A 27,974-nucleotide genomic window follows, 5' to 3' on the forward strand; every position below is an offset into this window, starting at 1 on the left:
ATCACTCCCCCTTTTCCAGGCCTCCTCCGTTTTAGATCCTTAATATTCTCTCTCTCTCTCTCTCTGCTTTGTCCAGAGTAAGGAGAAAATTCTTTCTACTAAAGCATTGGTTCTCAAACTTTTTGGTCTCAGATGCCACTCTTGGAAACTGAGGATCTCAAACAGCTTTGCTTATCTTTTGATACTTACCATACTAGACATTAAAGCAAATACATTTTAAAAATAAATACACATGCACACATTCTGTTAGCCACGAGAGCAATAATGTCACCACACACACTTCATGAAACCTCTGGAAAACTCTACAGTATACTTGTGAGAGAATGAGAGTGAAAGGGACAAATAATATCTGTGTAGCAGTATTATGAAAATAGTTTGACCTCGTGGACTCCCTCAAAGGGTTGGTCCCTGGATCACACTTTGAGAACCACACTTGTCCTGAAGTATTAGAGTTCATGTCTAACTTCTTCCCAGGGCATTATGTACAGTGCTTTCTATTATTGTGGGGAGAGGGCAGTGCTAAATAAATTAATCAATTCTGATAGTCTTCATGTCTTGGGGTTTTCCTGCGGCCCTAGGAGTAGTACATACAATGGAACACTACCCTGGGCATATCAGAGCAGCAGCCCTGGGGCAGGGATGGAGACGGGGTGGAACTAGTCATATGCTGAGGGGGAGGGAATGGGGCTTCTCTGGGGGAGGAAAAAGGGAACTAAGAGAACTGTGCCATAGCCAGGAAAGAAGAGTTTATGGGGAAGTTAAGAGTGAGATGGAAGGACAGGAATAGGCTGTCCATTCTCAGCACGCTGGAAGCAAGGGAAATGGGCCATCTACTATTCCTTTTTTTTTTTTTTTTTTTTTGAGATGGGGTCTAACACTGTGGCCTGGGCTGGAGTGCAATGTTGTGATCTCGGTTCACTGCAACCTTCGCCTCTTGGGTTCATGCAATTCTCCTGCCTCAGCCTCCCAAGTAACTGGGATTACAGGTGCACACCACCAAACCCAGCTAATTTTTTGTATTTTTAGTAGTGATGGGGTTTCACTATGTTGGCCAGACTGGTCTCGAGCTCCCGACCTCAGGTGAATCTGCCCGCCTCCCAAAGTGCTGGGATTACAGGCATGAACCACCGCGCCCGGCTATTCCTTCCCTCTTTACCCAAGTTGGGGGCTCGGAGGGGCTGCAGAGTTGGCACTTGTGGACATCTTCAGACCCTGACATTACTGAGGGAGTTGTTGCTCTGTGTGCATCCTACAGCATTTCTGACCCTATGTCTCAATACTGTATCTTTATATGTGTGTGCGTGCACTCTGTGTGTGTGAGAGAGCGAGAGAGAGAGTGTGTGTGTGTGTCAGGGTTCTCCATTTGTGTCTGTGTGTTTTAGTCCAGGGTAGCCTTTTGTGTGTGCCTTTATGCCAAGTGCTCCAGACGGTGATTTACAGGGGTAAAATGACCCCTGGTGGCCAAATGAGAGAACTGACCCAGATTCGTCAGGGATAGCCATGAAATCTGGGCCTTTCTCCATCTGGATGGAGACTGGAGTCTGGAGCCCGGCACTTACCTCCAGCCACTGTGGAAGAGGCCTATTGATTAGCACCTGCTCCATCTCTCTTCATCTTCAGGGTTCAAGATCTGTGCCCTTCCTGTCCTGAGAGCACCAGCAGCACAAAACCTCGTAGTCCAAAATCTTAGCACTTTGCCCTATTCAAACAGAATCAAACACAATTTTTTTTTTTTTTTTTTTTTTTTTAGGCGGAGTTTCGCTCTGTCTCCCAGGCTGGAGTGCAGTGGCCGGATCTCAGCTCACTGCAAGCTCCGCCTCCCGGGTTTACGCCATTCTCCTGCCTCAGCCTCCCGAGTAGCTGGGACTACAGGCGCCCGCCACCTCGCCCGGCTAGTTTTTTTTTGTATTTTTTAGTAGAGACGGGGTTTCACCATGTTAGCCAGGATGGTCTCGATCTCCTGACCTCGTGATCCGCCCGTCTCAGCCTCCCAAAGTGCTGGGATTACAGGCTTGAGCCACCGCGCCCGGCCCAAACACAATTTTTAAAGATTACTTGAGTACTTTTATAGGCAGGTATGTGAGTTCCAAAGTAATTACAACTCACGGCATGTATCACTTTCCAACATACCATATAATTTATTTATTCTAATTTTTATAGTTTATCATCTCCACCACCCCGTCCTATATCCTAGGTAGAATGTAAGTTCCGTGGGGGCGTGGATTTTTCTTCGATTCTCTGATGATCCCCAGCATCTAAAACAGTGCCTGGCACAGAGAAAGTGCTCAATAAATATTTGTTGAATGAATGAACAGTCAGATCTTGTTGTGAAGTAGTTTACAATCTAGTGGGAACCATAGAACAAGTAAACAAAAACTATAATGCCAGGCAGAAAACACAAGAATGCAGCGTAAGGTATTGGCAGTTGGTTTAGTGGGCAATGGGAAGCCCACGGAGGCTCCTGAGTGAGGTTTTGCTCACACTGACAAACTGTGTGGAATAAGCTGGAGGAAAATGATTGGTGGGGAGAGTCTAAGGAAAAGACAGACTTGTCAGGGAGCCATTACAACAGCTGAGGGCGGCCAGGTGCGGTGGCTCATGCCTGTAATCCCAGCACTTTGGGAGGCCAAGGCGGGCGGATCACCTGAGGTCGGGAGTTCAAGACCAGCCTGACCAACATGGAGAAACCCCGTCTCTACTAAAAATACAAAATTAGTCGGGCATGGTGGCACATGCCTGTAATCCCAGCTACTAGGGAGGCTGAAGCAGGAGAATAGCCTGGAACCTGGGAGGCGGAGGTTGCAGTGAGCCGAGATTGTGCCATTGCACTCCAGCCTTGGCAACAAGAGCAAAACTCCGTCTGAAAAAAAAAAAAAAAAAAAAATAGCTGAGGACAAGTGTGACCATGGCCTGTGGAAGAGCTAGATGGCAATACGTTGTCTCTGATGTGAAATCTCTGGTGTCAAAGCCCTGGTGGACTATTTTCCCCCATTCAGATATCCAAAGGCTTTCCATCAAGAGAAGAGAGAGGCAAGAATAGATTAGGCTATTTTCATAGGGTTCCCAAGACTAAGAGAGCAGTATGAAGTCCAGAACCCTCACCCCCTGTCCTGGAGCTGCTCCATTCAAGGTCTAGGAAAATCCAAAGACAGAGAAGGGGAAAATCTTAGATGGAAGGGAATGAGCATTAGCAATTTTTGTTGTTGTTGTTGTTGTTGTTGTTGTTGTTGTTTTTGAAATGGAGTTTCACTCTTGTTGCCCAGACTGGAGTGCAGTGGCATGCTCTTGGTTCACTGCAACCTCCGCCTCCCAGGTTCCAGCTATTCTCGTGCCTCAGCCTCCCAAGTGGCTGGGATTACAAGCGCCCGCCACCGTGCCTGGCTAATTTTTGTATTTTTAGTAGAGTCAGGGTTTCACCATGTTGACCAGGCTGGTCTTGAACTCCTGATCTCAGGTGATCCACCCACCTTGGTCTCCCAAAGTGCTGGGATTACAGGCGTGAGCCACTGCGCCCGGACTTTTAGCAGGTTTAAAAAATACTCTTCTGAGGCCGGGCGCGGTGGCTCAAGCCTGTAATCCCAGCACTTTGGGAGGCCGAGGCGGGCGGATCACAAGGTCAGGAGATCGAGACCACAGTGAAACCCCGTCTCTACTAAAAATACAAAAAATTATCCGGGCGCGGTGGCGGGCGCCTGTAGTCCCAGCTACTCAGGAGGCTGAGGCAGGAGAATGGCGTGAACCCGGGAGGCGGAGCTTGCAGTGAGCTGAGATCCGGCCACTGCACTCCAGCCTGGAGGACAGAGCAAGACCCCGTCTCAAAAAAAAAAAAAAAAAAATACTCTTCTCTATGCCAAGATTTCAAGTTAGTGTTTAAGATGCATTATCTTCTTTATTATATTAAATAATATAGTCTGAGTTAGAGACGATGTTCATCCCTTTTACAGAAGAAACACCCTGGAGAATCTGAGGTCTTAAGGTCACACAACTAGGAAGTGGCTGGATCTGTATCTGGCTCCCAAACTCCTGCTTTTTGCAGTATACCTCTCCTTCCTGGGACTTTCTTTCCTGTTACAGATCACCCGGGTTTCCTTCCTTCTCCTCCCTTCCTCATGTAGCCACCTCTTTCAACTGCCTGGCTTGCCTTGAGTCTGCTGCATCATCTTGGCCTTCCTCTTCCCAGTTCTTCCTCCATGCTCCTAATCCACTTGCCCTACAGCACACCCACCCCTTCACTCTCTGTTTGTCTCAGCTCCCTGTTTATTGAACACCATGTGGCTGCAGGGGTTGGGGGGGTTGAGAGCTGGCTCACTCAAGGTTCCAATTGTGTTGGACCCTAAAACACACCCCATCAAGGGCCCACACACAAGCAAGATGCCTTAAGACTTCATGCAGTTGGCCATGACTCCCCTCCCCCAGCTTGTGATGTACCCTACATCTCCAAGGCAACACTCCTGATTGTCTACACTGAGCAGGGACCATTCTTTGGTTCGCCCTTCCTCAAAGTCTGTCTCCTCTGTAGGATGGTCCCTCCACGTGGTGAGAGTAGCTGGGAAGAGTAACAACCATTAATTTTATTTTATTTTATTTTTTGAGACAAGGTCTTGCTCTGTCATCCATGCTGGAGTGCAGTGGTGCTATCTCGGCTCACTGCAACCTCCACCTCCCAAGTTCAAGTGATTCTCCTGCCTTAGCCTCCTGAGTAGCTGGGATTACAGGCATGCACCACCATGCCCAGCTAATTTTCGTACTTTTAGTAGAGACGGGGTTTCACCATGTTGGCCAGGCTGGTTTTGAACTCCTGGCCTCATGTGATCCTCCTGCCTCTGCCTCCTAAAGTGCTGGGATTACAGGTGTGAGCTACCACACCTGGCCACAATCATTAATATTAAAAGAAATTTAGGAGCGCCAGGGCAGAGGTAAGGGATACCAAAGGAGAGCAGAGATTCTTCCTTCTTGGTCCTCAACCATCTTGAGGATGGAATTCCCTCGAGGCTGCCATCTGGGGTCCCATGGAAGAAATGGGGAAGGGAAGGTTAATCTCACACAGGAAGGCCCTGGACAAGCTGAGGTAGTTCTCACCATGTCCTTGCCGGAGGAGCATGGAAAGTACTGGAAGGTGAACTTTCTCACTCAGGGTTTGGGGAATCCCAAAAGCTCCAGAACTTTGGAATCAAACAAATCTGGGCATGAATTTCAACTCTCTCACTTCTTGGCAATGTGGCTTCAACAAATTTCTTGACCTCTCTGAGCCTCTGTTTTCTCCCATTTCTCTGTGAAATGGGGCTCATAATATCCACTTACTGGGTTATTGTGAGGGTCAAGGAGCCCACCTTTGAAAGGTACTCTAGAGGCCCCATAAGTGGGAACGCCTTCTTTCCAACATGAGCATGGGGAGGCAAGGCCATTGATAAACTGCCAGTAATGCCCAACGCGAGTGTTTCCAGAAGACGTGAAGGGCTCCAGGTGAATCCTCACCCAGACAGAGCTCTGCCAGCCATCAGAACTAGGACCACGGGAGGTGGTGAACAAGGCAGGCTGGGCAGGTTTCCACGGTGCTAGGTCAAGCAGGCAGTCTTTAGGGGCAGCGACTGGCCTGTTGCCCTCTGGGGGCACTCTCTCCCCACTAGGCCCATGTCCATCCCATAGACCAAGGAGGAGGTGGAAAAGTGCAAGACAGGGGTAAGCTGGCTGGAGAACCAAGCAATGGAGAAAGGGCAAGGGAGGAGGCTGGAGGGGAAGCGAGGGCCTAGGCAGGCACGGGGTGGGGCTGGGAGAGGGGCCCAGGGCAGGAGGGCGGGAGAAAGCCTGGGAGGGAAAGCGCGACCAGGGAGGGAGGAGGGACAGTGAAGGAGGCCGGCGGCGCTGACACAGCCTCGATGTGTGGAACGGGCTGGGGTTTGGCCCACAGGTCAGGCGTCTGGCAGTATTATGGGATGGAGAGGCCTTAGGAGACAGGGAGAGTATTATGGGCTGGAACAGCCTTAGGAGACTGGGGAATATTATGGGCTGGTGAGGCCCGGCTCCAACTGGAGGCGGGAGGAAGGGGTGCGGGGCGGGAAGGGGGGGGTGGTGGTGGAAGGGAGTATTATGGGCTGGAGGCCTCCTGCGACCAGAGGCAAGAGTATTATGGGCTGGCAAGGCCTTCGGTGGCCAGAGGGGGGAGCAGCGGGGGATGGCACCGGCTGCATGTGACTGAGGGGGGGCCAAGTTGGGGGGGTAGTGAGTGGGGGTGGGGGAGCTTATTATGGGATAGCTCTTTGTACCTACTGCGGGGACTGCCTCTCCAGAAGATATTATGGGATGTCGTGTGTGGGAGGGGGAGTGGGGCTGGGGGGATTATTATGGGATGGTGGTGCAGAATGGGGAGGGCCTGAGGAGCTCTTCTCCAGCCCCCCCCCCACCTCCTCAACCCTTACTCGCTTACCATCCTTTCTAAGGTCACCCTCCTCTCTCAAACGCCCCAAGGGGAACACCTGAAACCCATCTCCCTACACACACAGAGTTTGGGCACCTCAACCCATCCCAGGCATCTCCCCTAACTAGCAGACACCTCCGGGGTGCTGAGGGGAAAAGTAGCCCCTGGCGAATGGGGAGAAAGCCCTAAAGCAGCGTGGTGGTGGTCAGTGGATCACACCTCCCACCTGCACAACAGCCTCCTCTGCACCCTAGCCCCTTATACCACCCTCCTTCCCCTTCTCCCTGCATCCCACAAAGTGGGGGCCCTGGATCCTTCTCCCCTCCCCCCTCCCCTCCATTTCCTCTCCAGCTCCCTCCACAGCCGTAACCAGTAAAACAGGCGGCCAGCTATTATGGGATGGCTGCTCCCAGCAGCTCTGCAGGGAGGGGGCGGTCACCGCGGAATGTCTCTTGTGGGTGGCTATTATGGGATGGCCGCCTCTCTTTTTTTGGGGGGGGTAAGGCTAGCGAGGAGGATTATTATGGGATGTGCCCTGCACAGCTGGGTGGGGCTGTCCAGGAGAGGTGAAGCTCTAGGGAGGGGTGGGGAGGGGGAGGGAAGGAAGAGGGAGGGAAGGAGCTGGGGAGGGCAGGGTGAGCCCTGGAGTCGGACCTGAGGCCTGGCAGGAGTAACTGGCTGGAGAGGTTTCTTTGGTGACAGCTGTTTGAAGGGGCCCCTGAGGCAGGCTCCAGCGAGCCAAATCTGAACCCTGGACACCTGGGTCCGTTGAACAGCTTGTGCGATACAGGGTTACCCTGTGAGTCCGTCGCCTGCAGTGCTGCGCTGCAAGTGAGAACTGAGAGGTTCTGGCCGGGTGGCATACCAAAGGGAGTAGTACTCCTAGATAGCAATAGTACCCATCTTCCTTCCATCTTTGTCTTCCTGGGTTTGAGCCCGGGGACCATAGCTCAGGTTGGGGGGTTGTGCATGGGGCGCTTTGCTACCTTGCAGTCACACCCAAAGAACAGAGAGGCTAGGTTGCCTCCTGAGATACAAACAGCTGGCATGTCACCCCCAAGCCCCACGTGATCTGCATCCTGTCTAGCCTTTGGAGTGTACTGTCACTGTGGCTTTTCTTCCCTCTGTTGTCTCCCAAAATCCCCTCTTCTGACAGAGCAGGAGAACACTGTGGCCCCTTGGACCTCTTATAAACAGAGTTTTTCAGGTTCACGCAAAACAGAGGTGTAAGGAGAGGAGTTATAGAGCAAATCCGAAAAACTCTGTGAACGACCCACTCTGAGTGTTATTCTAGGTTCTTCTGTACCATGGGATGAAAACAGAACTCTAAGGTAACTGGCTAGAGAGGCTGCCCTCCTGGGTGCGTTAATTAGGAGATTATCCCACCCTTAGTCTCCCTGGGCCAATCATGCTAGTGGTTTATTTATAATTTATCTGGGAGGGTAGCATGGGGCTAGAGGAGGGAGGGGAAGCGTAGAAGCATAAGGACCACAAAGCAACACACCAGCACACACCTCCGAGCCCTTTCTGGAACTCAAGAAGAGAGGAAGGGATTTTAACTTTCTCCTTGTTGTGGTGTCAGGGAGAGGTGGGGAACAAGAGCAGCAAAGGAAGAAGTGGGTAGAACCTACAGGAATAGGGACACAGGGTGATAGTGGACAAAGGATATATGGATAAATAAAATGTGGATATTTTTAGTCACGGGCAGGAGGCTGTGACTACCCAGTTAAACACTCTCTTACTGGTTTATATGGACAGATGACTGTGGAAATGAGCGTATGGGTATGGGCAGATGGAGATACTGCAGAGGGGAATTTGAGGCCCAGAGACAGGCTGAATCCCCTGGAGAAATGAGGGTAGAAGAGGGCACAAGAGGCATCTGGCAGCCCTCTGTAGGAAGGAGAAACTTCCCTGAAAGGAGGTGTCCCCACATCATGATATCTGAAAAGAGCTGCCTCCTCACTGCCCGTTGTGGAACACAAGTTTCATTCTTAGTACTCAGAATAAGTATGGGAGAGGGCTTGGGTAAGTAAATGGGGCCCAGTCTTGATGTCAAGAGCATTTAATGAGGGAAACTGGAAGACTTGCAGAACGGAGGAGAATGGCCCGCTTGCCACAATGAGTACAGTAAGAGGGTGGGCCAAGGAGCTGAAGGGAAGGTTGGAAAAAGAAAACACCTACTTCAAAGGTGACAGAGGGAGCTTTTGACAGGACCTGATGTCTTTGATGCCGAAAACTCCAGTCCTAAGATGAGAGTTACATGTGGAATGCTAGTGGGTTTACAGAGTCAGCCAGGAGCTGGTGGAAGACCTGTCTGCGTGTCTGGTGTTCTGCTCAGGACCAGAGGGATTGTAATTCCCTGAGGCAAGCTCTTGCCTTCCCTGAACTTGTTTCTTTGTGCCAGTTCTCCAGTCCCTTGGATCCTAGAGAAGGGGAAAGCCATCTGGCCAGGCCTTCCTCTAGGGAAATGAGATGAGAAGGGTAATGCAGAGATGGCATGAGGTTCATCCCACTCACTACTGGTTAGGAAGGGCCCTTTCTACAAGGAAGTTCCAGTTTCTTTTCAACTCGTCCCACTTCCATAGGTCTTGAACCCATGCAAAAAAGGCAAATGAGCAGAGGGAGACATTATCCTTGGCCTGGGGGTCAGGGCAGCAAGGCAGTGGTGCTGGGACATTGGTTTTCACTCAGGCCTGAATCCCTGGGCTTCAGGAAGAGGGAAAAGTGACAGGCTGATGGGCTCAGGTTTTCTGAGGGCCAAAGGGTTTTCAGATTGGGCTCTTTCCTGAGGCAGGAAGATCACTGGAGTCCAGGAGTTCACAGTGAAACCCCGTCTCTACAATAAATTTAAAATTTAGCTGGGTGTGGTGGTGTGTGCCTGTGGTTCCAGCTACAGGTAGGAGGCTGAGGTGGGAGGATTACTTGAGTCCAGGAGGTTGAGGCTGCAGTGAGCTGTGATTGCGCCACTGAGACCCTGTCTCTCAAAACAAAACAAAACAAAATTGGGTTTTTTCAACTTCTAGGGTTGCGTCCATAGGGTGGCTGGAGGGTAGGCATAATAAGGGAAGGGGATGGTATATGCTGGAGGGCTACCTTGGGGCATAATTCAATGTAGGCCTCCTGGAATGTTGACTCTTTTTTTTTTTTTTCTGAGACAGTCTCGCCTGTTGCCCAGGCTGTAGTGCAATGGTGCAATCTTAGCTTCCTGCAACCTCCACCTCCTGGGTTCAAGCAATTCTCCTGCTTCAGCCCTTGAATAGCTACGATTACAGGCGTGTGCCACCACATCAGGCTTTTGCATGTTTAGTAGAGATGGGGTTTCACCAATTTGGCCAGGTTGGTCTTGAACTTCTGACCTTGTGATCCACCTGCCTTGGCCTCCCAAAGTGCTGGAATTACAGGCATGAGCCACCGTGCCCCGCTGGAATATTGACTTCTATACAGGCGGGAAGATGGGGAACATTACACAACTAAAAGATTTTTTTTTTTGAGGTGGAGAATGGGGCCCCAACAAGATGAGGATGGAGGCCATTGGAGGTATTATGAGACTTCAGGATATAAAATGGGAAAGTGCCTGAAAAATATGGGACATCGAGGATAAGGAGGATTTGGTGTTCAAGAATGGGAGAAACAATGCTGGCATATTGTGGAGTCTCTTTTTTTTTTTTTTTTTTTTTTTTTGAGACGGAGTCTCGCTCTGTCACCCAGGCTGGAGTGCAGTGGCCGGATCTCAGCTCACTGCAAGCTCCGCCTCCTGGGTTCACGCCATTCTCCTGCCTCAGCCTCCCGAGTAGCTGGGACTACAGGCGCCTGCCACCTCGCCCGGCTAAGTTTTTGTATTTTTAGTAGAGACGAGGTTTCACTGTGTTAGCCAGGATGGTCTCGATCTCCTGACCTCGTGATCCGCCCGTCTCGGCCTCCCAAAGTGCTGGGATTACAGGCTTGAGCCACCGCGCCCGGCCTGTGGAGTCTCTTAAGAAGGAAGGACATGAACATATTATAGGATTTCAGTATTAGGAACACTGGATGGATGAACTTGCTTTCCAATAAAAATCCCCTAGTAAGTAGGGAACAGATAGGAGATCATGTTGACTATGGTCTATATCCATAAATCCTTTAAGTATCATCTTCCAGCCTCTGGAAGGACCACGATAAATCTTACTGGGATATGTTCTCTCTTGGGACCAGGGGGATTTTATTTGCTGTAACAGGAAATTGGGAAATAGTGCTCAGCAGTTCTCCCTTGGCACCATTCTGTCTGTCGTGTATCATAGTTTGCTTGGTTGCTTATGCTTTTTGAAGCGAGGCCCCCTGGTCTTCCTTGTTTCTCCATGGTGCGCAGCTCCGCCTTGCTAGGTACTCTGTCAACATAGGTTGAATGAACATGAGCAGTGGTGAGTAGGGGGAGGGCAGGCCTCTACTCTCGGTGTGTATAGAGAAGGATCCTGAGTTCACATCATGATGCCATGTCCATTCGCCGGAGTGGCCTGCGGGTGTTGGTGAAAAGTCCCTGACCTGGGGGTGTGGTGAGGGAGAGGATTGCTAGAATGTTGAGAGATAGTCTTTGGATGGGAGTTGGTAATTATTATGGGATGTTGTAGGGTGAATTAGACTTCATGTAAATGTTTCATCTGTCAGCTTGGTATTTTGGTTGGTTGGTGTTCCTCAAAACTTAGGAGCTGGAGGTAAGCATCTGGAAAATACCTGGATTTTGGTGGGACTAGGTGGGGCCCTAGGTGGGCTTCTAGCCCCCAAGTGTCTGGAAATGATGGTATGAGGGAAGCTGGGGTCCCAGACATGAGGAGGCTTTTTGCCAGGATACTGCTTTGGCCCAGAAAGGGATTAAGGTGTGTGCAAGTGGGGGCGGGGACAGGGAAGCGTGGGTAGCCTGCCTGGCCCTCCCTGCTTTGGGTGTTAGAATAGACTGACAGCGCCTGGAGATGGGGGTGGGAAGAATATGAATATTATGGGATGCCTGGCTCAAAGGGTATAGGGGTGGTGGAGTGGAGATGAAGCATTATGGGATGTGACACTGGGTTGTGTTGGGAGTATTACGGTATGTTTGGTTGACCACGGGCTCCTTGCAATTATTATGGGATGTCAGGATGTGGGTAGGAGAGTAAAATTATTATGGGATAGCTTTCCAGTGTCAGAGGAAAAGAGATTAGATGTCCATCTGTGGGGCGACAGTAGGGCTGTTGATCATTATGGGTTATCTTTTTGATAGAGGAGGGGTACTTACTATAGGCTGTGGAGCTAGAAGAGGGAAGGGTGGGGGTGACGTGAGCCTCTAGACCCTAGCCTGCAGGGACTGAGGGCAGCCCTAGGGGGTTAGTTATTACGGGATGTCAGTATAGAAAGTGGGAGACTGATTATTATGGGATGTGTGTGGGAGGAGGCCGAGTGTCCGTTGTTGTAGTATGGGGGGGGGGGGTGAGTTTCAGACTATTATGGGATGTCAAACTGGGGGTGGATGAAGGATGGTTATTATGGGATGTCTGTGGGGGATGGGGCTGAGTATTATGGGATATGAGGCATAAGTGCTGGGAGGGGTGCTTATTATGGGATGGCCATGGGGAGGGAGGGGTGAATTATTATGGGATGTTAGCATTAGGGCCAAGAGTGAAGAAGTTGGCAAAGGATGGCTATTATGGGATGTCTAAGAGGGTTAGTTGCAAAAGGTCTGCAATATTATGAGATGTCAGCAGCCCCTGGCATATGTGTATGAAATGTGGGGGGGCAGGGTGTGTGTGTGTGTTGTGTGTGTGTGTGTGTTTTGGGGGGGTGTCCGTGTGTATTATGGGATGGCCAGGAGGTGGGCGGTTGCCCAGGTGACGCGCGCGCGCGCGCTCGAAGGGGGCGTGGCCAGTGGTTGCCTGAGCGACGAGGGGGCGGGGGTTGCCCGGGAGACCTGGGGAGGAGGGTGGCGGTAGTGGAAGGGGGGGGTTGGAGTTGGTTGAGGTTATTATGGGCTGTCCGTGGGGGGGCGGGGCCTGTGCGGTGGGATTTCCCGGCCGGTGTTTCAGGCCCTTTAAGAGGCGACGCCGGAGCCGGAGCCATTTTCCCCCCTTCGGCCGCGGCGAGGAGGAGCTGGAGCGGGAGTGACACTGAGCCGGACCCAGCGCGACCTGCGGCGGCTCCGGGGTGAGGATAGCGCGGGGTTCCCAAAGAGACGCCCCTCACGGCCCGACCAGCCCCGAGGGTCATCCCGTCAGCCGCCCCTTCCTTAGGCGTCTCCGGACCCGCGGACCGCCCCTTGCCCAGAGGAGCCGACCCTTCCTTTCCTGGCCTGCAGGGCGCCCGGCCTCCTCCCTAGCACCCGCCCTAACCCTGCCGGAGTCTTGCTCCCCGCGACCCCCGCCTCCGGCTTGGTCTCCCACAATGCCAGGCGCCCACCCCCTCGCCCTTTGATCACTTGCCCCCCCGGGACACGTGGCCCGGCCCCCTTCCCGGTGGGACGCTTTAGCCCCCCGCGTCCCTGCCTCCGGCCCCCCGCAGCGCCCGAGCCTCCACGCCCCCTCGTCCCCGCAGCTCTTGAGAACCTGAGTTGTCCCAGAGGACAGCCTTTGGAGAGCTGCCCTGTCTGGGGACTGGCCCCTCCCCGGGCGCAGGGAGGCGCCCCCCCACCCCCAAGTGACCTTGTGTCCCAGAGCGTTTCGCCGCCTGCCGCCTCCCCTGGCCCCCCCGTGCCGCTGCCACTCGGACCCCCTCCCCCGTCACACCCCGCTCGGTCCAGCCCGGCGTCTCCCCTCCCCGCGCTTGCACCAGCCTGCCCTCGGGGGCGTCGCTCCCTCGCTCCGTGGGGGCGCCTGCCGGGGAGCCGGCTTCCGGGCTGCCCCCAAGGAGTGTGGAACTAAGTTCAGCCTGAGCGGTTCGGGTGCCCTGCTAGGGTGGCTGGGGTGGGGGGCGGAAAGAGCGGGTGGGTGTGGGGGAGGGGGGACAGTGCGCGTCACTGACTGTTCTCTGTTTCTCCCCCCTCCCCCGCACAGTGACTCGGGCCAGTGTAGAGGGCCCCAGGCCGCCGGCAGGAGCAGCTGGGCCAATTCCCTGGCCGGGAGCGGAAGGGGATGGCGTCGGGCCTGGGCTCCCCGTCCCCCTGCTCGGCGGGCAGTGAGGAGGAGGATATGGATGCACTTTTGAACAACAGCCTGCCCCCACCCCACCCAGGTAACATCTTCCCCAAGGGCCCAGGGCGGGAAGGAGGCATCTGGGGCTCTCCCGAGTGACTGCTCTGGTGAGGCAGGACTGTGTTGCTCGGCTGTCTGTGTGCAGAGCCGGAGGTGGAGGGCATCCGAAGGGAGTGGTTCCCTTCTGCGGAGCTCTGGTGTGAGGGGGGTGGAAGCCATGTGCCTCCTGGGCACCGCGGACGGAGATGCCAGCTTGCTGCACTCTGTCTTGAGGAATGCTCTGCAGTTCCCAGTTGAGGGAGCTCTCTGGGCTGGCAGGCATTACCTTGTATGTGGGTCCTCGGAGGAATGCAGGTAGCTGGGACCCCTGGAGGCTTGTGGTGGTGGCGGAGGGGGGCATTGAGGATTCTATTTGAAAGACCAGCCCGGCATCTGTGCTAGTAGGATCCTGTGGTTGCCGCTGTGGAAAAGAAAGAGGGAGTGCTGGTTACACTCTATCTGATTATTTTTAGCTTCTGATCAGTTACCGGTTTTCTGTGCTGTCTCAGCTGTGTGAAGTTTGAATCGCGCTCCTCAGCAGGATCTGGAGTGCTTTTAGCCAGGCAGATTGCTGGAATGTTTTGAGTGGGGAAGTGATGGGGGCTTGGGAAGGATGTAATAGCCTAGTGAAGAGGGGCAAAAGAAGGGAGGGCATCTCTCTTCTCTTGGTGAGTGGACATAATTTTGGCTTTTTTCCTACTGGCTTCTGCCTCTATGAGGTAGCCTGGCGTTTAGGCTAGCAGTGTGAAGCGTCTGTGTAGGTGTGCTAGGGGTTGCTCTATCTGTGTTTTGGGGTGGCTCCATGAACTGGCCAAACCCGTATGGTTATAACTACATTGCCTGATTGGGGGAGCCCTTGTCTATCCTCAAATGATGGTTGATGTCATGTTCCTAAGCAGATGTCTTTCTCTTCTGTGTCCTTTTTCAGAGTCCCTAGCTAAGTCATCTACTTGTTTCCTTGACCTTCATGTTTTCTAGGTTCATTTTTTTTCCTATGTGTCATTTCTTCATTCCTTCTGCTTCTACTTTTCTTCTCATTTTGGAGCCTGCTGATCCTGATTTTGTTTCTCATCCAGCATCATTCAGTTCTGCCTTCTCTCTTCTTAGCTTCAGTGGAAGTTGAGGTGGTCTGGGAGAGATGCTTTCACATTTGGTACTTTTTAAGTTGGAAGTCTTGACTTCAACCTGAGGCCATTTAGGAGAGGGGTTAGTGTTGTCATGGAGTCTTGGCTGTTGGGATGAGAAACTTGGTTTCATCCTTGTGTAGGGTAGAGGGGCAGATTTCCATGCCCTTGCCCAAGGTGAGGGCAGGGTGGTGGTGCTGGTAAGGGGACCCCGTCCTTCTGAGAGGGGCATGAGAAACAGTAGTGCTGCCTAGACATTGTGGGTTCCACATCTTGGCCTCCCATTGTCCCCTTGGGCTGGGGCTGCCTTTCATGTTGACTGGGAGCTGCGCAGGAGCTGTGAACTCTGTCCTGAGCTGTAGCATGACCCACTTTTTCCACTTGCCACACCCCATTCCTGTCCCTTTCCCAAATCTTCCTCTATATCTCAGTCAGTTTGTTGTTTGCCATTTCAGCATATTATTTGCTTGAGAAGTTTGGGGGTTCCATGTGCATGGAAGGATGTCCCCTTTGCCTCTATGGGTTATCTTTATCTCCACTTCCAGCTTTTATGGGGGTGGTGAGATATAGCTAGCTGATGGGGATTGGGGGTTGACTTGGGGATTGTTGGGGAAAAGCCCTGAAGAAAATGATTCTGGTGAAATCCGGGCTGGTGTTCCATTCCCAAGGGGGAATGGGAGGGGCTTTCTTGTGCCTGGTCTTATTCTGGGCTGAGAAGCAGGGAGGCTGATGGTGCTTTGTCCAGCCTAATGTCTCATTCCCTAGTGTCTGTCTAGCTCAAGAAGTGGGGAGCCAGAGACATTTTAGGGCTAATTTTGGGGGTTAAGAGCTAAGAGCATGTCAGGGATTGAAGGAGGGATATTACTTTCTTTTTTATTTTTGAGACGGGGTCTCACTCTGTCACCCAGGTTGGAGTGCAGTGGCACGATCTTGGCTCACTGCAACCTCCACCTCCCTGGCTCATGCGATTCTCCTGCTTCAGCCTCCTGAGTAGCTGGGATTACAGGCACCCACCACTATGCCCGACTAATTTTTGTGTTTTTAGTAGAAATGGGGTTTCACCATGTTAGCCAAGCTAGTTTCGAACTCCTGATCTCAAATGATCTGCCCGCTTCAGCCTCCCAAAGTGCTGGGATTACAGGCATGAGCCACTGCACCCGGCCGGGATGTTATCTTCTACCACTGTCTGGGTCCTGCTCCTTTTTTTTGTGCAGACATTCCCATATTTGTTGGATAGGACTCTGGGTGGGGGGGGGTGAGGAAGCTGAGCTTCAGAGGCTTCTTGTGGGCCTCCATTCCTCAAACTAAATCTTTTGGGTATCAGAAATTTGGGGAGAAGGTTGTATGTCCTGACCACAGGTCCACTGAGCCTTTGTTAAATCTCAGCTCTGATGACTGAAAAAATAATTGTGATTGAGGGAGTAATCGAGTTCTTCCCTTAGTATTACCTTCATGTTTGTCTCGCTCTCCTTGGGTTTCCTTGCTTAGGACATTAGGGTGGCCTCTTGTGAACCGTGTCATCCCAGAGTAGGTGGCATTTGGACTTGGGGCCAGATAATAATTTGGGGAGGCTTCTATGAGGGCAGTCTCCCCCCCGCCCCACCTCTGTCAACCCCGCCCCCCCTCTGTCAACCCCGCCCCCTCCCCTGCCACTTCCTGTCTGTCCTATGTTGGCAGCTGGGTGCCCTGGACTGGCTTCTGCGGTCAGGAGCCATTTTCCCTCTCCTCAGTGGGTGAGGCACTCCCTTCTTCTCTCCACTCCTTTCTCTACCCCCCCCCCAACTTGGGCGGGGGTGGCTTGGAAAGAGGGAGAGAGAGGAGGGAGGAGGGAGTCTGGTGTGAATGTCTATTACAAAGGAAGCTGCCTCCTGGCCTTCTGTGTGCCCCTTCCCACCTATCCTTGCCCAGGAGCTTTCAGTGTTACCCCAGGCTTTGTGTGTGCTTCCAGCCAGGGGAGGAGGTGGAGCCAGATGGGAGGAGGATTGCTGGGGGGCGGGTGCAGGGGGAGATGGTGACAGCTGGGCTGATTTGGGCCCCTAGGGAGAAGAGGCTGCTGACCCAGGAGAAGCTGAGGAGGAACATTAGGGTTGGAGATGGGGAAAGGAAATTGTATTTTGGGAGTGGGCATGAGATTGGTCTGGCACCTGAACCTAGGACTTAGAGGTTCTGGTTAATTTGAGCAGTGATGATTTCAAAGTGGTTGGAGAAGGATGTGGTTTCTGAGACCCCTGAACTGATCCTGTTCTGGGAAGGTATATTGTATAGTTTTTGCTTTCTGAGTAGGATCTTTCATTCTCATTCCCTAGTTTATAGAATACTTGGTGGCCAGTTATAGGAGGCCTAAATCTAGTTCTCTTACATGGTGAACTCTAAGCAGCTCAGTTCAGCTGTACTGGTGAACATCTAGAGGATTGCTGGTAGGAATGGGAGAGAGGAGGCAGGGGTCTGGACAGCTGCCCGAGGTGGGCCTGGTCTGGCCTGGCAGGCCTATTTTGGGTATATAGCTCTCTCTTTGTCTGTTTTTGTCCTGGGTATCAGCTTCCTTCTGTACAGAGTATAGCAGTTCTCTTCAGAGGAATCTGGGACAAGAGGTGGGGAATAAAGTCTAAAGCCTCTGGATTAGGGCCTAACCTTTTGCTATTGATCTTTTTCCCTGCCTACCACTCTTTGCCAAATACATGTAGAAAATGAAGAGGACCCAGAAGAGGATTTGTCAGAAACAGAGACTCCAAAGCTCAAGAAGAAGAAAAAGCCTAAGAAACCTCGGGACCCTAAAATCCCTAAGAGCAAGCGCCAAAAAAAGGAGGTGAGTGGGTGACTGAATGTTACGGGGAACCAGAAGAAGAAGGGAGGAGCTCTGAGAAGGGTTGAAGGGCTGAGGGCATTTGTTTCTTTCTTAGGAGTGGTAGGCCAGGTTCTGGGGATGAGCCTCAGGGCTGTCCTGAGGTCAGCATGTGTGTAGCATGTGTGTGTCTGTCTCCCTCTCCCCCCCTTTCCTTGCTCCAGCGTATGCTCTTATGCCGGCAGCTGGGGGACAGCTCTGGGGAGGGGCCAGAGTTTGTGGAGGAGGAGGAAGAGGTGGCTCTGCGCTCAGACAGTGAGGGCAGCGACTATACCCCTGGTAAGAAGAAGAAGAAGAAGCTTGGACCTAAGAAAGAGAAGAAGAGCAAATCCAAGCGGAAGGAGGAGGAGGAGGAGGATGACGATGATGATGATTCAAAGGTGCCTGGACCTGCATCCTCTTCTTTGTACAGTTAAACTTTTGTCCTTTTGTTTCTTAGACATCCTACTGCCCTTTAGAACACTTTCTTTTCTTTTCCTTTTAACTCTGTTACTCTGGTTTTTCAGTACAAATTTGTTTAGCAAGTGTGGGCACTAGGTGGCAGGTGCTTGACTTTGCTCTTTCTGCAGGAGCCTAAGTCATCTGCTCAGCTCCTGGAAGACTGGGGCATGGAAGACATTGACCACGTGTTCTCAGAGGAGGATTATCGAACCCTCACCAACTACAAGGCCTTCAGCCAGTTTGTCAGGTAAAACAGGAGGGGCTTGCGGAAGGGGGAGGAGAGTCTTTCTATTATCTCTTCTTTCTTCTCTTTCTTTCTTTTATTCTTTTTTTTTTTTTTTTTTTTTTTGAGAGGGAGTCTCGCGCTGTCGCCTAGGCTGGAGTGCAGTGGCCGGATCTCGGCTCACTGCAAGCTCCGCCTCCCGGGTTTGCGCCGTTCTCCTGCCTCAGCCTCCCGAGTAGCTGAGACTACAGGCGCCCGCCACCTCGCCCGGCTAGTTTTTTGTATTTTTTAGTAGAGACGGGGTTTCACCGTGTTAGCCAGGATGGTCTCGATCTCCTGACCTCGTGATCCGCCCGTCTCGGCCTCCCAAAGTGCTGGGATTACAGGCTTGAGCCACCGCACCCGGCCTCTTTTATTCTTAAACATTTTTCTCTGCTCTTCTCCATTTCTCCACCAGACCCCTCATTGCTGCAAAAAATCCCAAGATTGCTGTCTCCAAGATGATGATGGTTTTGGGTGCAAAATGGCGGGAGTTCAGTACCAACAATCCCTTCAAAGGCAGTTCTGGGGCATCAGTGGCAGCTGCGGCAGCAGCAGCGGTGGCTGTGGTGGAGAGCATGGTGACAGCCACTGAGGTTGCACCACCACCTCCCCCTGTGGAGGTGCCTATCCGCAAGGCCAAGACCAAGGAGGGCAAAGGTGAAATGGGGTTCAAATGGGAGTGGGGGTGTCTAGTGTGGGCTTAAGATGTCAAAGACAGAGCATGGGAATGGTGTTCTGTCAGCCCTAAGGTAGGAGATAGGAGGGAGGAGTGAGTCTTGAATTTTGGAGGGAAGTTTGGGCATCTGAATGTGGGGAAGATCTTTTCCCATCTTTGGTGATGTGGTATTTTATATATTTGGATGTATCCTGATTTTAGGTCCCAATGCTCGGAGGAAGCCCAAGGGCAGCCCTCGTGTACCTGATGCCAAGAAGCCTAAACCCAAGAAAGTAGCTCCCCTGAAAATCAAGCTGGGAGGTTTTGGTTCTAAGCGTAAGAGATCCTCGGTGAGAGCCCAGCCCATCACTTTAGGGAGGGTGCCATGTATACTAGAAAGGATGTGACCTTATATCAGGACCTGTCCTTCATAGTAGGCACATAAGAATGTGGGGAGTTACCCACAGAACAGGATGAGACTCGGCTCCCTGTATAACAGTGCTTGCTGGGATTCTGGTATCCTCAGTGAGAGAGCACTCCCTTGTCTGCCACTCTTTCCTTCCCCTTGGCTTGAATGTCTAACCTTATTCTTTTTCATCCTGTCAGAGTGAGGATGATGACTTAGATGTGGAATCTGACTTCGATGATGCCAGTATCAATAGCTATTCTGTTTCTGATGGTTCCACCAGCCGTAGTAGCCGCAGCCGCAAGAAACTCCGAACCACTAAAAAGAAAAAGAAAGGTGTGTTTCTTTTCTGTATATTTGTGATGGGATGAGGTGGGAGTGATTGGGGAAGAATCTCCCTAAGGAGATAGGGGTTGGGGGTGGGGGGAGGTAGTTTTTTTCTAATAACTGGGCTTTCCCTCTTCCTTGCCCAGGCGAGGAGGAGGTGACTGCTGTGGATGGTTATGAGACAGACCACCAGGACTATTGCGAGGTGTGCCAGCAAGGCGGTGAGATCATCCTGTGTGATACCTGTCCCCGAGCTTACCACATGGTTTGCCTGGATCCCGACATGGAGAAGGCTCCTGAGGGCAAGTGGAGCTGCCCACACTGCGTGAGTGTCTGGCCATTGTGGCCCCTTGGAACTCATGAGAAGAAGGGTGGGACAGTAAAGCTCTTTGGGGCCTGGATGGAAATCGAAATGCTGGTGCTGCGGGTTGTGAGCTTTGGGAAGCATTCAAAGGAATGATGGGTACTGGCTTTAGACTTCGGTGGGTGGGTGGGGGTAATCTGAATCTGTGGTCGTTTACTGCAGGAGAAGGAAGGCATCCAGTGGGAAGCTAAAGAGGACAATTCGGAGGGTGAGGAGATCCTGGAAGAGGTTGGGGGAGACCTCGAAGAGGAGGATGACCACCATATGGAATTCTGTCGGGTCTGCAAGGATGGTGGGGAGCTGCTCTGCTGCGATACCTGTCCTTCTTCCTACCATATCCACTGCCTGAATCCCCCACTTCCAGAGATCCCCAATGGTGAATGGCTCTGTCCCCGTTGTACGGTGAGTGACTGATCTCAGCCAGGGCAAAAGATGTGGAAAGTGTAGTCTTTTCTATGTAGGGTATTGTGAAGCTGGGCTGCGGGAGAGGAACTGTGAGCTTTTCAACCCTGAGAAAGGTATTTTCCTTTATCCTATAGTGTTGGGATACTTTTGTCCTGGGAAAATGTAGGACTGACTTCAAACAGAGGAGTTGATGTTTTGCCAGCTCTCTGAAGAGATGAAGCAATGTTCTTCTAGCTGAGAACATGTGTCTCTGTGTTGACACCCTGCCTCAGGGTCTTGGTAGCTTACAATGTTTTTAATTTTTTTGTTAAAAAACTTTTTTTTTGGAGACAGGGTCTCACTCTGTCATCCAGGCTAGAGTGCAGTGGTGCAGTCATAGCTCATTGCAACCTCCAACTCTTGAGCTCAAGTGATCCTCCTATCTCAGCCTCTTGCTGAGTAGCTAGGAGTACTGGTGCATGCCACCACATCCAGCTAATTAAAAAAAAAAAATCTGGCTGGGCGTGGTGGCTCAAGCCTGTAATCCCAGCACTTTGGGAGGCCGAGACGGGCGGATCACGAGGTCAGGAGATCGAGACCATCCTGGCTGACACGGTGAAACTCCGTCTCTACTAAAAAATACAAAAAACTAGCCGGGCGAGGTGGCGGGCGCCTGTAGTCCCAGCTACTCGGGAGGCTGAGGCAGGAGAATGGTCTAAACCCGGGAGGCGGAGCTTGCAGTGAGCTGAGATCCGGCCACTGCACCCCAGCCTGGGCGACAGAGCAAGACTCTGTCTCAAAAAAAAAAAAAAAAAAAAAAAAAAATCTTTGTAGAGACAGGGTCTCACTATGTTGCCTAGGCTGGTCTTGAACTCCTGCTCTGAAACTATTCTGCTCTCTTGTCCTCCCTAAGTGCTGGCATTACAGGTGTGTACCACCGTGCCAGCCAGTTTAGAATGTTTAATAGGGCCACTTACTGCTTTTAGATTGCTTAAGGGAGGAATTCTGTGCTTTAAGTCTGTTGATTTCCTGATTCTTTTGGCTGCTTGTTGAAGTCTTAACTACTGGCTTTGTTAAGCGGATAGGAGTGATAGTGGCACGGAAATCCTGGATGATGTCCAGAAATGGAGAGAGAATTGTATCACAGGTTAGGATTAGATAGGTATCTAATCCAGAAGTGGGAAATCCAAAATACTTCTGGTCCCAAGCATTTCACATGAGAGGTCCTCAACCTGTATTCTCTCCCTGGAGGAGTCCTGGGATTAGATTTTATTTGAAATGAGATCTTTTTGTTTTTTTGAGACGGAGTCTCTGTCCTGTCCTCTAGGCTGGAATGCAGTGGGGCAATCTTGGCTCACTACAACCTCTGCCTCCCAGGTTCAAGTGATTTTCTTGCCTCAGCCCTCCGAGTAGCTGGAACTACAGGCGCGTGCCACAATGCCCAGCTAATTTTTGTATTTTTAGTAGAGACAGGGTTTCACCATGTTAGCCAGGATGGTCTCGATCTCTTGACCTCGTGATCTGCCCGCCTCGGCCTCCCGAAGTGCTGGGATTACAGGCATGAGCCACTGCTCCAGGCCTGAAATGAGATCTTAATCGTCCTTTGATAAAGTTGAGACTGTGGGCTGTCCCTTCTCCCATGGTTATGATTTGAGATTAAGTTGTCTCTTTTTCCCTCAGTGTCCAGCTCTGAAGGGCAAAGTGCAGAAGATCCTAATCTGGAAGTGGGGTCAGCCACCATCTCCCACACCAGTGCCTCGGCCTCCAGATGCTGATCCCAACACGCCCTCCCCAAAGCCCTTGGAGGGGCGGCCAGAGCGGCAGTTCTTTGTGAAATGGCAAGGCATGTCTTACTGGCACTGCTCCTGGGTTTCTGAACTGCAGGTAAGTTGAGGATAGGCTGGAGATGTAGGGGCTACGATGAATAGGATAGTGATAAAAGAGCCTTGTGGATAGAAAGAATGAACACAGCTTCTTGATGGCTGATTTTCTCTTTCCGCTCCAAGCTGGAGCTGCACTGTCAGGTGATGTTCCGAAACTATCAGCGGAAGAATGATATGGATGAGCCACCTTCTGGGGACTTTGGTGGTGATGAAGAAAAAAGCCGAAAACGAAAAAACAAGGACCCTAAATTTGCAGAGATGGAGGAACGCTTCTATCGCTATGGGATAAAACCTGAGTGGATGATGATCCACCGAATCCTCAACCACAGGTACCAGCTGGGCACATGGGAGATAGGCAGTCTCAGTGGGAGATTCCCGCTGAAGGGATTGGGAAAATGGATGTCACCGGCAACTTAGATTTGGAAGACACTGGTTTTTTTTTTGAGACAGAGTCTCAGTCGCCCAGGCTGGAGTGCAGTGGTGTGATCTCGGCTCAGTGCAACCTCTGCCTCCCAGGTTCAAGTGATTCTCCTGCCTCAGCCTCCTGAGAAGCTGGGACTACAGGCGCGAGCCACCACGCCCAGCTAATTTTTTGTATTTTTAGTAGAGACGGGGTTTCACCATGTTGGCCAGGATGGTCTGGATCTCTTGACCTCAGGTGAAAGTGCTGGGATTACAGGCGTGAGCCACCATACTTGGTTGGTTGTTTTTTTGAGATGGAGTCTTGCTCTGTTACCCAGGCGGGAGTGTAGTGGTGCAACCTTGGCTTGCTGCAACCTCGGTCTCCTGGGCTCATGTGAATCTCCTGCTTCAGCCTCCCTAGTAACTAGGCATAGGCACCTGCCACCATACCCAGCTAATTTTTGTACTTTTAGTAGAGACAGGGTTTCACTATGTTGGCCAGACTGGTCTTGAACTCCTAACCTCAGGTGATCTGCCTGCATTGGCCTCCCTAAGTTCTGGGATTAACACACGTGAGCCACCATGCTTTATTTTGAGACAAAGTCTAGCTCTGTTGCCCAGGTTTGAGTGCAGTGTCGTGATCACTGCTCACAGCAGTCCCAAACTCCTGGGCTCAAGCTATCTGCCTCAGTTTCCCAAAACGTTGGGATTACAGGCGGGAGCTACTGCGCCTGACACTTTATGTTATTTATTTATTTATTTATTTATTTTATTATTGTGTTTTTTTTTGCGACGGACATGTTGCCCAGGCTGGAGTGCAGTGGCGCGATCTCAGCTCACTGCAAGCTCCGCCTCCCGCATTCATGCCATTCTCCTGCCTCAGCCTCCCAAGTAGCTGGGACTACAGGCAATCGCCACCACGCCTGGCTAATTTTTTTTTTTTATTTTTATTTTTAGTAGAGACGGGGTTTCACTGTGTTAGCCAGGATGGTCTCAATTTCCTGACCTCGTGATCCGCCCGCCTCATCCTCCCAAAGTGCTGGGATTACAGGCATGAGGCATCGCGTGTGGCCTATTTATTTATTTTTTGAGACAGAGTCTCGCTCTGTGGCCCAGCCTGGAGTGCAGTGACATGATCTAAGCTCACTGCAACCTCCGCCTCTCAGGCTCAAGTGATTCTCTGCCTCAGTCTCCGGAGTAGCTCTGATTACTGGCGTGTGCCACCGTGCCTGGCTAATTTTTTTTTTTTTTTTTGAGATGGAGTGTCTTTCTGTCACCTAAGTTGGAGTGCAGTGCTGCAATCTCAGCTTGATGCAACCTCCACCTCCTGGGTTCAAGCAATTCTTCTGTCTCAGCCTCCTGACTAGCTGGGATTACAGGCATGCACCACCACGCCTTGCTAATTTTTGTATTTTTAGTAGAGACGGGGTTTTACCATATTGGCCAGGCTGATCTTGAACTCCTGACTTTGTGATCCACCTGCCTCAGCCTTCCAAAGTGCTGGGATTACAGGCATGAGCCACTGCGCCTGGCTTGACGCCTGGTTAATTTTTTTTTGTAGAGACGGGGTTTCGCCATGTTGGCCTGGCTGGTCTTGATCTCCTGGCCTCAAGTGATCTGCCTGCCTTGGCTTCCCAAAGTGCTGGGATTACAGGTGTGAGCCACTGCACCTGGCCAACACTCTATGTTAATTATTAATTGACTGAATTCTGGTGTTTGAGTGTAACTAGGAAAGTATAAATTAGAGATAATTTTTGGTCAAAGACTGGTATAGTAGAGGCTCTGAAAACGTGTGATCTGTGGCCTACCTAGAGGTCTGGTGTGGAACATACGGTATTGCCAGTTTTTGAGAGCAAGTGAGGAGGGTTGCTTTTTCTGGCTCTGAGAGTTTTTTCTCCTTGACTTGCAGCGTGGACAAGAAGGGCCACGTCCACTACTTGATCAAGTGGCGGGACTTACCTTATGATCAGGCTTCTTGGGAGAGTGAGGATGTGGAGATCCAGGATTACGACCTGTTCAAGCAGAGCTATTGGAATCACAGGTGAGTGATTTTGGGTGAGGAATAGAGTTACTTCTTTTTTTTTTTTCTTTCTTTTTATTTTTAATATGGAGCCTCGCTTTGTCACCAGGCTATAGTGCAGTGGCATGATCTTGGCTGACTGCAACCTTTGACTCCCTGGTTCAAACGATTCTTCTGCCTTAGCCTCCCGAGTAGCTGGGATAATTTTTTTTTGTTTTTTTTAGACGAAGTCTTGCTCTTGTCCCCCAGGCTGGAGTGCAATGGTGCGATCTTGGTTCACTGCAACCTCTGCCTCCCGGGTTCAAGCAATTCTCCTGCCTCATAGCTGAGATTACAGGCGTCTGCCACCACGCCTGGCTAATTTTTGTATTTTTAGTAGGGACGGGGTTTCACCATGTTGGCCAGGCTGGTCTCAATCTCCTGACCTTAGGTGACCTGCCTGCCTCAGCCTCCCAAAGTGTTGGGATTACAGGTGTGAGCCTCTGTGCCTGGGCAAGTTGTTTCTTCTATAGAAAAGGACTTTGGGCAGCTGCGTGACATTTTTCTTCTTTAGGGAGTTAATGAGGGGTGAGGAAGGCCGACCAGGCAAGAAGCTCAAGAAGGTGAAGCTTCGAAAGTTGGAGAGACCTCCAGAAACGCCAACAGTTGATGTGAGTCGGAGTGGAAGGGACTGGAGGGTAGATTGTTGGGTAGGACAGTGTATCTTTGCTGCAGTCTAATGATGGTACTCTTAGGTAATGAATAGATCACTTCAAGTCTGCTTCCCCACTTTTCCACGTCTCTATATATCAGAAAGCACTGGGATTACTTTCTTCTTTTGTCATCAGAAAAAAAAAGGAGGTGTATTTTGAATGACTGAAGAAGTGTTATCTAGGGGGAGGGGTCACATAGCCTAGCTTTTATGAACTTACATTGGAATCTGGCTTAATTCAGGCTCAGTTCCTCTGGGTTTTGTTTGTACAGTGTAATTTGAGGGTGATTAAAGTTAAAAAGATTCATCTAACAGGGACATACATTATTTACCTGGTAGATCCTGACTAGTAGAATTATTGTATTGGTAGGGAGTCTGTGATGTGTTTTTCCTCAGTGATATGTAGGACCAAAATCAGATCTGTCTGGTTAAGCCCTGTTTCCTGGAGGACCCTAAAGTGAACATGAAATTGCAGTAATTATAGGGGATCTCTTCCCTCAGAATTTTTGTAGCTTTTCCCCAGGAGGATCCGTGAAGACTAGAGAGGAGGAAGCAGCTGCTGTATTAGGGGAGGAAGGGGGTTCCTTGCCAGCTCTTGACTTCTCTGTTTCATCCTTCAGCCAACAGTGAAGTATGAGCGACAGCCAGAGTACCTGGATGCTACAGGTGGAACCCTGCACCCCTATCAAATGGAGGGTCTGAATTGGTTGCGTTTCTCCTGGGCTCAGGGCACTGACACCATCTTGGCTGATGAGATGGGCCTTGGGAAAACTGTACAGACAGCAGTCTTCCTCTATTCCCTTTACAAGGAGGTAAGGAAATCTGGGGCTGATAGTTTTTTTGTATGGATATTTTGTGTTTGAAGCCTTCACTTACACTCTGAGTAGAGAGATAAAGGAATAAAAAAATTGGTCTCTGACCTTCAAGAACACTATGGATAATAGATAAACACATGTACACATGTGTTTAATAGATAGTAGATAAATGTGATAGTGGATAAACATACGTACGCAGCGGAAGATTTGAGGGTGTGGAGCCCTCGGTAGGATTAGCAGTGGGTCCGTAGAGTCTCAGTTCTAGGGGAATGATTATGTGTTGAGGGAAGTAGAATTACTAGTAGAATTAGTATGGAAAAACTTGGCTGTACGCAGTGGCTCACACCTGTAATCCCAGCACTGGGAGCCTGAGGTGGGTGGATCACCTGAGGTCGGGAGTTTGAGACCAGCCTGACCAACATGGTGAAACCCCGTCTCTACTAAAAATACAAAGTTAGCGGGGCATGGTGGCGCATGCCTGTAATCCCAGCTACTTGGGAGGCTGAGGCAGGAGAATCACTTAAACCCGGGAGGTGGAGGTTGCAGTGAGCTGAGATTGCACCATTGCACTCCAGCCTGGGCAACAAGAGTGAAACTCTGTCTCAGGAAAAAAGTATAGAAAGACTTAATGGGAGAGATAAGACTTGTAGTTATGGTGGGACCTTGTCTTTTTGGAAAGGCACAGGCTGGGCATGTGTATGGAGGAAGGTGAGAACAGGAGCAGGAGCGCAGGTGTCAGTCCTTGGCTCGGCTTGAGGGGACAGCAGGGTGCTGGGCGTTCACTGGGGTTGCAGTGTGCGGGGGCCCTCAGTCCTGACTTTCCTCTTCTTCCTCAAAGGGTCATTCCAAAGGCCCCTTCCTAGTGAGTGCCCCTCTTTCTACCATCATCAACTGGGAGCGGGAGTTTGAAATGTGGGCTCCAGACATGTATGTTGTAACCTATGTGGGTGACAAGGACAGCCGTGCCATCATCCGAGAGAATGAGTTCTCTTTTGAAGACAATGCTATTCGTGGCGGCAAGAAGGCCTCCCGCATGAAGGTATCTCAGGGCAGGGAAGCCACCCTAGAGAAAGAGTTGCGGCTTCTGGCTTAGTTTACCTCCTTGTGATCTGGTCCTTGGTGAGGCAAAAGGGTAATCCTGGGAGGAGGAAAACATTCCGTCAGTCCCCGGGTTGTGATTACATGAGAGAAGGTGACTAGTAGTGACCAAGTTGCCTTCATGTGCAGAAAGAGGCATCTGTGAAATTCCATGTGCTGCTGACATCCTATGAATTGATCACCATTGACATGGCTATCTTGGGCTCTATTGATTGGGCCTGCCTCATCGTGGATGAAGCCCATAGGCTGAAGAACAATCAGTCTAAGGTGAGGGCTGAGGGAGGGATGTTGGAGCCCTGACTTTGAGTTTTTTCTAGTACTCCCAATTTGTTAAGGGGAAGACTTGCAGGTGGAGAGGAGAGAGAAAAATTGTCTCTGCCTTCTTTCCTTGTATGTGACAACCCTTGGTGGCCAGGCCTTTAAAAAGAATGTGGGGAGTGGGATGCTTAACTATTGGGCAGTGAAAAACTTGAAATTTGGTAGAGATTTACTAGAGCTGTGTTTTCATTGGATTTCACATTTTTCCATCTGCTTCACCAGTTCTTCCGGGTCTTGAATGGTTACTCACTCCAGCACAAGTTGTTGCTGACTGGGACTCCATTACAAAACAATCTCGAAGAGTTGTTTCATCTGCTCAACTTTCTCACCCCCGAGAGGTTCCAGTAAGTATGTGTTT

General features: G+C 51.0%; 1 protein-coding gene and 1 long non-coding RNA gene across 8 annotated transcripts in view; one reads left to right on the top strand and one right to left on the bottom strand.

Moving 5' to 3' along the window:
• Positions 1-10,629: 10,629 nt before the first annotated feature.
• Positions 10,630-16,254, bottom strand: LOC139356907 (uncharacterized). The gene is made up of 3 exons (XR_011609436.1): positions 16,154-16,254; positions 13,868-14,002; positions 10,630-10,776 (listed from the first exon to the last, which is right to left on the bottom strand). It is a non-coding gene; the product is annotated as an uncharacterized lncRNA (long non-coding RNA).
• LOC105484187 (chromodomain helicase DNA binding protein 4) overlaps positions 12,420-27,974 on the top strand; it is a 38,777-nt gene continuing 23,222 nt past the window's right edge. For 2 of the 7 annotated variants that reach the window (XM_071072308.1, XM_071072311.1), the window contains exons 1-18: positions 12,420-12,559; positions 13,405-13,582; positions 17,390-17,511; positions 17,712-17,927; positions 18,117-18,235; positions 18,669-18,910; positions 19,131-19,258; positions 19,515-19,650; positions 19,788-19,966; positions 20,168-20,407; positions 22,070-22,273; positions 22,396-22,601; positions 24,584-24,715; positions 25,248-25,344; positions 26,006-26,197; positions 27,039-27,239; positions 27,428-27,565; positions 27,839-27,960. In XM_071072308.1, the coding sequence (XP_070928409.1) occupies positions 13,483-13,582; positions 17,390-17,511; positions 17,712-17,927; positions 18,117-18,235; positions 18,669-18,910; positions 19,131-19,258; positions 19,515-19,650; positions 19,788-19,966; positions 20,168-20,407; positions 22,070-22,273; positions 22,396-22,601; positions 24,584-24,715; positions 25,248-25,344; positions 26,006-26,197; positions 27,039-27,239; positions 27,428-27,565; positions 27,839-27,960 (2,774 nt within the window). In that variant the 5' untranslated portion in view covers positions 12,420-12,559; positions 13,405-13,482. The remainder of the gene's footprint in view (positions 12,560-13,404; positions 13,583-17,389; positions 17,512-17,711; positions 17,928-18,116; positions 18,236-18,668; positions 18,911-19,130; positions 19,259-19,514; positions 19,651-19,787; positions 19,967-20,167; positions 20,408-22,069; positions 22,274-22,395; positions 22,602-24,583; positions 24,716-25,247; positions 25,345-26,005; positions 26,198-27,038; positions 27,240-27,427; positions 27,566-27,838; positions 27,961-27,974) is intronic. The other 5 variants (XM_071072309.1, XM_071072310.1, XM_071072312.1 and 2 more) reach the window with 3 other exon arrangements.

The sequence above is a fragment of the Macaca nemestrina genome, chromosome 10, assembly GCF_043159975.1.
Source record: "Macaca nemestrina isolate mMacNem1 chromosome 10, mMacNem.hap1, whole genome shotgun sequence".
NCBI classification, from domain to species: Eukaryota; Metazoa; Chordata; class Mammalia; order Primates; family Cercopithecidae; genus Macaca; species Macaca nemestrina.